At 42.0% G+C, this 10,679-nt stretch overlaps 2 protein-coding genes across 2 annotated transcripts; one reads left to right on the forward strand and one right to left on the reverse strand.

Moving 5' to 3' along the window:
* Positions 1–3,030, forward strand: LRRC51 (leucine rich repeat containing 51). The gene is made up of 5 exons (XM_053456598.1): positions 1–70; positions 927–1,027; positions 1,233–1,438; positions 1,888–2,036; positions 2,458–3,030. The coding sequence occupies exons 2-5, from the start codon at positions 949–951 to the stop codon at positions 2,594–2,596; spliced, it is 573 nt and encodes a 190-aa protein (XP_053312573.1). The 5' UTR covers positions 1–70; positions 927–948; the 3' UTR covers positions 2,597–3,030.
* Positions 3,031–4,833: 1,803 nt separating this feature from the next.
* LAMTOR1 (late endosomal/lysosomal adaptor, MAPK and MTOR activator 1) lies at positions 4,834–9,172 on the reverse strand. The gene is made up of 5 exons (XM_053456599.1): positions 9,043–9,172; positions 7,423–7,571; positions 6,726–6,803; positions 6,290–6,416; positions 4,834–5,980 (listed from the first exon to the last, which is right to left on the reverse strand). Exons 1-5 carry the CDS (start codon positions 9,082–9,084, stop codon positions 5,888–5,890), a joined length of 489 nt encoding a protein of 162 aa, XP_053312574.1. The 5' UTR covers positions 9,085–9,172; the 3' UTR covers positions 4,834–5,887.
* Positions 9,173–10,679: the final 1,507 nt, after the last annotated feature.

Consider the following 10,679-nt stretch of genomic DNA (forward strand, 5'->3'; position numbering starts at 1 on the left):
TGCGTGTGTCGTTACTATGGAGACACAAGGACGCGGGAATGCTCGTATGAAATGTATGGGACCTCAAGGTGTAAGTGAAGGGGGGACACATGTCATATGATCATATTAGGGGGTCTTCAGCCTTTGTAGTCCAGTCACAGTTTCAACCCTGCGAGTAATGGGAGTCGTTCACAGCGCTCGCTGCAAACCTGTCTGTAACCACTGAGGGTAGTGGGAGTTGTAGTCCTGTCCTGATGCAGCCGTGCTGAGCATCAAGGAGATTATCTCAGATCGTGTTATTCATTATGTGGGGTAGGATTATCGCTAAAACGTGTGATCAATACCCAAATAACATGGCACCAGTCAGGGGTACATTTCCTGGGGTAGAATGGGGTATGCAGGCTGGCAGGTATACATTTATATTCATTATGCTTTAGTATATAGCCTATGCAGATGTTTTATATTATAATTCATCGTATACAACATTACAGAATGACTATATATATATATATATATATATATATATATATATACCGTATATAATATATATATATAAAGTATATATATAGTATATATATATATATATATATAAAGTATATATATAGTATATATATATATGTATATATATATATTTGTGTGTGTAAATTCTGCAGTAAATTATTAAATTACTACAGAGTCTGCTGGCGCTATATAAATACATTTATTTTAGAACATTGCACTAAAATTGTTCTTTGTAGAATGCCCTTTGGAAATTTTCGATTTAAAATAAAAGCATTTCTAGTAGTTTGTTGTTCCGTCGCAGGTAGCACGTCGCACAGAACTGCTATATATTTTTTTGTTCATTGTGGTATCATTCTAATGAATTTAGAAGTTACCGAGTATAACGTTCATTGTCTGCAGATTCTCCGGAAATAACATAAAATAATCTCTCTTGTCTATTTTTCAAGGTTTTGAAATAATCTTCGAACGATGAGTAGAAAAAAAGGCAACGATTTGATTCCAGGACCCCCAGTAGATTTATCATTCAAATGCATCAATTCTATGGCAGGTAATGTGAAAAACCTCCCCTGTATCGGGCTCTACCGCTTGTATCCGTTTAGTGAATAGAGCCCACTGACTGCGGTCTGTTTCAAAGTTTTATTCTCGTGTGGATCTGTTGCATTGTAGTATTGATTCATCACTCGGAAAACACCATGTGGATATTAATGTCTCGGAAGTAACCTACATCTAGCTGACGTGTCTTCTCCATACAGATGTGCTGCTGGAAGATCCCCGCGAGGGCCTGAAACCCTTAAAACGCTGCGAAAACGGGACGCTGCGGAGTCAGGCGGTGCGTCTCAACAACAACACCCTGACAGACCTTCAGGGCTTCGGGGAGACGGTCGGGAAGCTTCTCAGTGACCCGCAGCAGCTCTCTTGGATAGATCTGTCCTTCAACGACCTACCCAACATTGACCCAGTAAGGCCACACAAAACATTATTTAGTACACAATACATACTTAGTACACACCTATTTTTACGACCCCCCACCTTCTCTAATACCATCACTTGTTTAAAGTTCTAACATCTATCATGTTGATTAGTATTGCTTCGGACCTGATGAAGGGAGGATAACTCTCGAAAGCTTGTCTTTTAAATATTATGTTAGTCCAATAAAAAAAGGTATCACCGCATACTCTGCAATACTCTGTTTTTTGACATCTTGTCTACTGGACTAATACGGCTTCACCCATTTACATATATATATATATATATTGTATTTTTGTTCAGAGATACCTTTTCTCAGATATAAGTCATGGCAGCCACCGTGTTTTGCCGAATAGAGGGCACTGTTCACTGTTTTCAGGCGAAACAATTATTATTATAACTAAATATTATAAATTATCGCATTTGTAATTTTTTCCGCAGGTCCTGACAACTTACCCCCTGCTCTCTGTCCTCAACCTTCACGGTAACAGCATTAGCCAGCTCTCAGAGGTCGATAAACTGGCATCTCTGCCCAACCTGAAGAGCCTCACCCTGCACGGTAACCCCATAGAGTCGGAGAAAGGGTACAGGTGAGCGAACGCCCTGCTGAGTTTGCTCCCTCAGTCTGAATGCTCTCAGAAGGGGTCGCATCGTAGAGCTCAGTGACTTTAAATGTGGCGCTGTCACATGATGTCATAACTTTACCAGTCAGAATGCAACATTTCTCCCCTTTTAGATCTGGTATTATTGTATATTACAAGTATCTAGGAGTAACAACAGCTGGTAGACCGCACACACACTTACAGAGTGGGCCCCTGAGTGCTGTCCTCCGTATCATCACTCACTTCCTATCAGCAGAAATGCTGCGTCGCGATCTGCAAGAAATCTGCAATATATGTCCATTTTTTACACAACCTGTTATATATATATATATGTGTGTGTGTATGTGTAACTTATCATGTCCCCATCATCGACCAGCTCTTCTTAACCTCAGCTCTTCCTCCCTTACAGGAACTATATCTTATCGGTTCTGCCGCAGCTCAAATCCTTGGATTTCAGCGGAGTCACCAAACAAGAACGGGCGACGGCAGACGTATGGAGACGCATGAACACCAAGCCAAAGCGGCCGAAGACAACCAAAGACGAATAGCCTCACCCTACAGCCGTGGCAGATGGTGAAGACCGTGCAACACTCGTGTTTTAGGTTACCATACGCTAAACAGCCATATTTACTGTTTCGCCTCCATTCCGGGATTTATTCTACCCAAAAGAATTGTTAACCCTTTCCAAGGGAGTGGTTTAGCTATATAACAATAGTGCAATGTAATTAATTCTGATCTGTGTTTAAAGGCGCTGTTCCATCTGCTTGGCTGAAACATCATCCTTTCCCAGATATAGTTCTTCATTCGTGTAAAATGTTATATCTCATAATTGTTTATGGGAACACTTGTCTTGTGATACGGATGAGCAAACACCTGAGAGGGTTGTTGCCATAGAAACAAGGATGTTTCTTGAACGTTTCTGTGTTGTTTTTATTTTATTGAACCTTCAGGGAAAGAATAAAATGGGAAATCTGCTAAGGTCTATTTGCGTAAAATACTAGAGAGCGCATTTGAGGTTTAATCTGAGTGTCTCACTTCACTATTCATTGTGAAGGGCCAGTAGGTTCCTCCAAGAAAGGGATGAACTGGCCCTGTATAATGCATAATTCAACATGGAAGGAGCCTCTGACACACTCGCTGATTCAACTATGCATTATACAGGGCCAGTCCTTCAGCAGAAGTTTACCGCGGTCAGACCTTCATGATGTATAGTGAAGCGACGGAGCTAGAACCCACAACAGGCCGATAAAGCCTGATCAGTCTGTGCAATATATTTATATAAAACCAAATACATTCTATTCCATAATTTAATTAGTTCTGCGGGGCTCTGGAGAGTTCGCTCCGGCGTGCATTAAAGCCGATTCAACACAATTTGAAGGCTTTGGCAATATTTTTAAGGGTCTCTTTTATCTTATTATATTCATTTAGACCAAAGATGAAATAGGGTTATTGCTTGGCTTTCCAGGGTGTCTTAGAAGTTTGTATATTCGGTTACATTATATCATCAATCTAATAGCCCCAGGAAAATAGTAGCCCCGTCACATTAAAGCTGCTTTAGACCATCTGCACGTTCTAAGTAGCGAGAACCTCATATTTACTCTATTAAGCCCCGCCGTCACGTCTGTTGCCCTGTTTGACCCGGAATACAGATTTTTTTAGATGCAGTTCTGCTTCCCAGTACATGCATTTTACCAAATCAGCTCACCTGATTCCCAGTTGTTGGGCCAAAACATGGGTTCTTTATAATGTCATTCCTCTGCTATAACGTTCCTGTTATAAAGCAGAGCGGTGGCGGCAGCGATTGGTAAGCGGGACTCACACAGCCCGAGAATGCATCACCTACTCGAGATGGGAGCTCATCCAAAAGCTTTCTCTAAAGATCTGACGGAAGTGGATTGGGGAGAAAACCATCCGGGACGCCTAGTCTCATTGCGTTAATACAAACTGAACGTTGTGGTTAACAAGCATTTTAAAAACGCAGCCAAATTCTGGAAACCCAGCTGTCGGCAGATCACCGGCGGTGTCATTTGGTGAAGTTCACTCCATAAACAGAGCTGTTCGGTAAACCGCCAAGCGCACGGGATAGTAAGTAAATACCGTATATATAAAAACAAATAAAAGCTTTGGCTTTACTGGTTACCGCTCCAGTAATTTCACCAGACGCTGCTTCCTCTTCTCCGCAGCCTTGTGACGAGTACAGATGGCCGTTAGCTTAACAGGAAACTTACTTCACGTGTAAAGATTTACTCAACGGTAATATATCCTAATGTGGGAAACACTGACTTTTGGTAGGTATTTCTTTAATTTGCTTATACATATATGAAACCGGGGAACCTTATTCACACAAAGGGAATGGAGGCCAAGCCAGGAGCATCCGCATAGGGGGGTGGCCAAGTGTTAAAGGAAATCTGCCAGCGTTCTAGGAGTTACCAGGGTCCAAATCCCGCACCCCTGCCAACACCTTAGCCCCTTTTAATCCCCCATACTTCAACTTTAAAGCCACTCTGCCGCGTTTAAGGCTTTTCTAACTAAACGCGGTGTTATGAGCATCAATCCTCGTATTGTCGAATGCCCAAGCTCACTGGGTTAAGCCCTTTGTAATGCATCCTAATATCAGGGTGTTGAAACCCCTCCGGCCATCCCCCCCGTTTAGTGAATACACCCTCTTTGCCCTGCCTTCAGCCCAAACCCATTTATTCTCCCTTCACACGCAGGAAAAGCTTGTGGGCTCTTAATAATAATGATGATAATGATAATAATAAAGAAGAAGACAGCACAGTGTGAATACTGAGGAATAAATTTAATCTAGTGTGAGCAAATAATAAAAAATGGTAAAATAAAGGGTGAAAATGCATATTTCCCAAAGGGTTAACAATTTTACATTGATTTGCCACAACTGTTGATATATATGTATAAAAAAAACATGATTGCCTAATAAATGCAGTTCATTAGTTAAATTAGTAGGATTACAGTGTGTACGATTATGACAGGCGCACTCCAGACGCAATAAAAGGGTCGGGGTATCGTTTGCGTGTTAGAAAGCCGCGGCAAGAAGCAACTGCTCCAACGGCCTATCGCGCCACGGAGACGCCGCTCCTTGCCGTCGAGCAGCCGTGGCGGCTGTGAACCTGTACTTGTGGAAGTCGCAGGGTTCGCACGGAGCTGCCGAGTCCCCGACCACAAGCTCTTCAAGCGTCCAGATGTACGCCGAAATCCCAATAAGTTAAATACCTCCGTACGTTGTGATCCGACCACAGCACCGCCACGCAAACATCTGTATCAGAACGCTGGGTGTGAAATATATAGATCATTTTATTCATAAATTCTTTATACAGACCTCAATCAAGAACCTCAAAACTACGTCCCAAATATTGCCCCGTCTCTGTGTGGCTCGTTAAAATCTGTTCCTGGAAGTGCTTTAAATAAACCTTTATTTTAATTATTTTTTTTTTTAACCCAAAAATTTTTCCTCAAACAATACTTTCTTTTTTTCAGCAGATACATTCCCTACAGCACTCAAAAATCTGCACATGAAACAACTGCCGTATTTCCAGGATGAAATATTGTGATCTGCGTGAGGTCCTGACTGCTACAATAGTAATGATCAGTGCAATAGACAAGGAGAGTAGTTAGGGGTGATTCAGTAGGAAGAGAGAGAGAGGACCAAGTTACTCTGCGAGGCTTGGAAAAACTTGTGCTGCAAAAGTTTACCTAATAATGTTAAAAAAAAGAAACACAGAAACCCTTTATGATAAAGAGAGGGAAAAAAAACAGAAAGAAAGAAAAATATAACGGCGTGAGGGCCAGAGGGAGACGGAAAGTGTAAATGTGCTACGGGATTACGGAATCCCGAACTGTACAACAAGATCCTCTTTTGCGTCCACTCGGATCTGTGAAAGTGCACTGAAGGCGTAAGCAGCTATCTTTGAAACCTGAAACGAGAGGGGACGGTCAGCTAGTCAACTATCAAAAAAAATCCCATTCCCAGCAGAATATTCTTTACTTGTTTATCTTAAACTTAAGACTACTACTGGATGACAGGCCTTGGCATAATAAACATAACGCCCCATCTAAAAAAATATCTAATAATGCATCATATGCTGATATGTTGTGTTCAAACAGATACAGTGGATTTTATTATTAAATGCCTGCTGTGGGCACCCCTTATGTGACTGAGAACCGGAGACAAAAGCAACCCTAACACTGTGATCTAGAGAACGTGAAACGCTCATCTTGGTTACCTGTTGTATGTCTGAGTAGGGAACGGGGTCACTGGCGAGTATTTGGTGAGGCTGAGCAGTGAGAGAGGGCAGTGGCGGCAGCTTCTTCCAGTGCGTCAGGTTGTTGCTTAATTTTGCGAGGCGTGTGCTGCGGGGGAGACAGAGCGAGCGGTTAGCGTCCCGGCGATCAGCGGCCTGGGGTGTTTACACCGGTCTGTGGCTCCACATCCATTCAGCTCCTCACAACGTTATAGATAAATGTATAGTCATCCACCTAAATCTCACATCACTATTCATTTCTGTTAATAGGACCATACATACGGTCTTATTTACTTATTTACAGTGAATTTAAAGATTAAACAAGCATTGAAGTAAATAAATACTGAAAAAAAAAAAAAAGATGTGCGTCCTCGCTTACTCTCAGTTATTACACTTAAAACAACCGTCTGGCACCCACCTGTACTGTCTCGCTCTGTCCATGCACTCATGTTGTTCCATACCCTGGGATTCCACGGCCGATACATCGATGATGTTTCTGTGGAAAAAGCCAAGTGAGTCAAAGGTAATGCTGACGTAAATGTGAATCTGACACGTGAAGAAATATCACTATTTGTTAAATAGCTCCCTTAGTGCTGTCCTGTGGAGATATGGAGTTTGCGGTTTAAGGTGGAAGACATCACCAGAAACAACTATAAGTGTAAAATTGTTCCACATTGAGCAACATAATGTGCAAATGGTCCTGGCACGTTAGCCATTTTTCTGAGTTCTGTTATCTTTGCTGAGTATACTAGACAAACACGCTGACTCTTTATCGTGCTGCCTGTGGGAAACAAGAGAATGGCTCAGTCTTAATCACCCAGCAGGACACAGACTAATGAAAGACTTCATTAGCATCGCCATAAAGCATCAGCTCAGTGTGGTGTTTGAGCCGGGAAAGTCACCCCAAATATCAGATGACTGACAGCAACGGTGGCTCCAGGTCTGCAGATAAAGGGAGTTTATTGGAACAAAATGAGATTACGCTAGATTTTGTCCATGCCGACTGTGTATACAGCACTGGGGTTTATGGAAGAAGAGTTTCCACGGGACTTCCCCTTTTAAGGAAAATGTAGTCTGCATTGTCATCTTAAGTCAAACGTTGCCATTTTACTTACTGAGCCGTCCTTGCAAGGATCCGTGACAGTAGGGCCTGCTCATCTGTTCGAGCCGCCGGGTTGTTGATAGAACTAGGTTCCGATCCATTTGGCGTCCTGTTGGGAAGCGTCTGGTTTGGGGGTAATAGGTGCTCTCTCTCCCCCTGGTCCTAGGAAGAAGAGACAATGAAGAAAACATCTAAAATACTCCTCTTTAGGCTGGGTGTCCTAATTTTTATTTGGAATCTCCTCTGATAAAGTGACAGCACCTAAGCATCCCCATATTGTTCTCACATGTACACTGTTGGCTTTTCAGACAATACCAACAAGCGATTATGGGGTCGGGGGCAATTACAAGCAATAAAGCCAGGGCAATAAAGTGTCATAGGGCCTACAAAACATTTTGGACAGTAACGCAAGCTTTTTTCTGCCTCCTGAGCCTGTCGTGGGCTTGTAGCACCTACACAAATCCCCATCAGTAGAGACAGGAAGCATAAAATGATAACTCATTTTTAATGGACGATATCTTAACATTTTAGCCCGGTAGCCACAGCCGCTAGATTTTTAGATCTGACTGTCATTTTATTTTGATGTTTACGGGCGCAGCTTTTTTTGGCAATTCAAAATATCACGCTGGATCCCAGATTTGTCCGGATGGCTCCTAACTTAACAAAAACATGTAGCCCCATGTTATAAGATTAACAGATTCATGTCTTTTTTTTTAGATTTTTAGACGGAGCTACTTTAGATCTCTGATCACCTGGAAAGAAATCTGGTATGTAGCTCAATTTTGTGTTTACAGATTTTATTACGGAGTTTACTCAATGAGTGCTCCATACACCCGAGAAGCGCGCAGTTTAGTTCTCCTGCTGTATCAAATACTTATTGGGCTGGCGCTGTTCCAAAGAGCGTTAAAATACATGTGATGTCATTCTATACTGATACTAAAGTTATAGAATGTGTCATATATATATATATATATAAGGCTCTCGTATAAACCAATTTACTTTATAGATTCGGTGTCATAACTTAATGTCATACCGCGAAAGGGGCGGCCGGGGCGCGCCGCCTGGGCATGGGGCGGCCGGGGCGCGCCGCCTGGGCATGGGGCGGCCGGGGCGCGCCGCCTGGGCATGGGGCGGCCGGGGCGCGCAGCTTGGGCATGGGGCGGCCGGGGCGCGCACCCTGGGCATGGGGCGGCCGGGGCGCGCAGCCTGGGCATGGGGCGGCCGGGGCGCGCAGCCTGGGCATGGGGCGGCCGGGGCGCGCAGCCTGGGCATGGGGCGGCCGGGGCGCGCAGCCTGGGCATGGGGCGGCCGGGGCGCGCAGGGGCACATCATTGGTAGGAGTGCAGACACAGCCTGGGAAAAAGTACTCAAAGGCAACTAGAGTATGAGCACAGAAGTACCCCCAGAGTGAGTGTGCAGGTACACGGAGGGTAATGAGGGGGCATAGACGGACAGATTAGGGGGTATAACTAACTGCAAGAAAGAGGTTCAGTGTCTAACTTTCAACTCACAGGATTAATGCCCCCCCCCTTCAAATCCCAGGGCAAGACCAGTAAACCCGAACACCCAGTGCGCCCCCTCCAGCGGTGTCCGGCACCGTGTCCCAGCCCCAGGTCCTCACACTCCCCCTCACCCCCTTTCCGGTGTCGGTCTCCCCGCTGTAACAGCAGCCCATGTCCGCTCGGGGCTCCCTGACTGAGACCAACAGCCTAACTCCGTCACATGACAGAGGAAACCTGGGCCCAAGCGGCACTTCCGCTTCCGGGACCCATAACCGGAAACAGGAATAAACCAGAACTCCCGTCGCCATGGAAACGGTGCGCTTGTCCGCTCCAAATATTTACAATACAAAGATACATAATATATACACCTATACATCATATATATAGATATCCACATAATATACCGATATACATCATTATATAGATATACACATTATATACAGATATACATTATATACAGATATACACATAATATACTGATATACATCATTATATAGATATACTATATAGATATATACACATAATATACCGATATACATCATTATATAGATATCCATAATTATATACATAGATACATCGTTATATACAGATATACATCATTATATACGGATATACACATTATATACAGATATACATTATATACAGATATACATCATTATATACGGATATAGACATAATATACCGATATACATCATTATATAGATATCCATAATTATATACATAGATACATCGTTATATACAGATATACATCATTATATACGGATATACACATTATATACAGATATACATTATATACAGATATACATCATTATATACGGATATAGACATAATATACCGATATACATCATTATATAGATATCCATAATTATATACATAGATACATCGTTATATACAGATATACATCATTATATACGGATATACACATTATATACAGATATACATTATATACAGATATACATCATTATATACAGATATACACATAATATACTGATATACATCATTATATAGATATACTATATAGATATATACACATAATATACCGATATACATCATTATATAGATATCCATAATTATATACATAGATACATCGTTATATACAGATATACATCATTATATACGGATATACACATTATATACAGATATACATTATATACAGATATACATCATTATATACGGATATACACATAATATACCGATATACATAGATATCCATAATTATATACATAGATACATCATTATGTACACATATCCACATAATACACAGATATACATCATTATGTACCAATATACATCATTATACAGAACAGATATACATCATTATATACAGATATGCACATTATATACAGAAATACAAAATATATCAGTAGGTCACAAACTCAAATAAAACGACTTGTAAAGCCGGTCACCTTTAATCCCCTAAGAAGTTTGTTATTTGAAATGTAGACAGGGATCTATAGGGTTTCCAAGGGATGCATTCGCTGTTCTATATAGTGCGATACCAACTTTTTATTGGCGTCTCAGAGGTAATAGTACCGTTGTGATATACTAACACGTGTACCACATCAGCTGGGGAACTGCCCACCAATGTGAGCGGCACCTCCTACCCACATCCCGCAAGGGGGTTCCGGATAGCCGGAGAGTTCCCAGGTATGCCCCCTAACATTTCTGGAGGGTCTGGTTGTAAGAAATCATTTTTATACTTTTATTTTGTTCTGCACATTTTAGGCCTGAATGCAACTTGAGTGCTAGGAACATATGGTATCAATTA

This window comes from Spea bombifrons, chromosome 2, assembly GCF_027358695.1.
Source record: "Spea bombifrons isolate aSpeBom1 chromosome 2, aSpeBom1.2.pri, whole genome shotgun sequence".
Taxonomy (NCBI): domain Eukaryota; kingdom Metazoa; phylum Chordata; class Amphibia; order Anura; family Pelobatidae; genus Spea; species Spea bombifrons.

What these genes read in the sequence shown, in the direction of transcription:
- LAMTOR1 (XM_053456599.1), bottom strand. Translation starts at nt 9,084, where the DNA reads ATGGGCTGCTGTTACAGCGGGGAGACCGACACCGGAAAGGGG. An exon ending in AGACCGACACCGGAAAGGGG is followed by an intron (nt 7,572 to 9,042) that starts GTGAGGGGGAGT and finishes TCTTCTTCCTAG; the next exon opens with GACCAGGGGGAGAGAGAGCA. An exon ending in ATCCTTGCAAGGACGGCTCA is followed by an intron (nt 6,804 to 7,422) that starts GTAAGTAAAATG and finishes CTTTTTCCACAG; the next exon opens with AAACATCATCGATGTATCGG.
- LRRC51 (XM_053456598.1), top strand. Translation starts at nt 949, where the DNA reads ATGAGTAGAAAAAAAGGCAACGATTTGATTCCAGGACCCCCAGTAGAT. An exon ending in ACCTACCCAACATTGACCCA is followed by an intron (nt 1,439 to 1,887) that starts GTAAGGCCACAC and finishes TTTTTTCCGCAG; the next exon opens with GTCCTGACAACTTACCCCCT. An exon ending in GAGTCGGAGAAAGGGTACAG is followed by an intron (nt 2,037 to 2,457) that starts GTGAGCGAACGC and finishes CCTCCCTTACAG; the next exon opens with GAACTATATCTTATCGGTTC.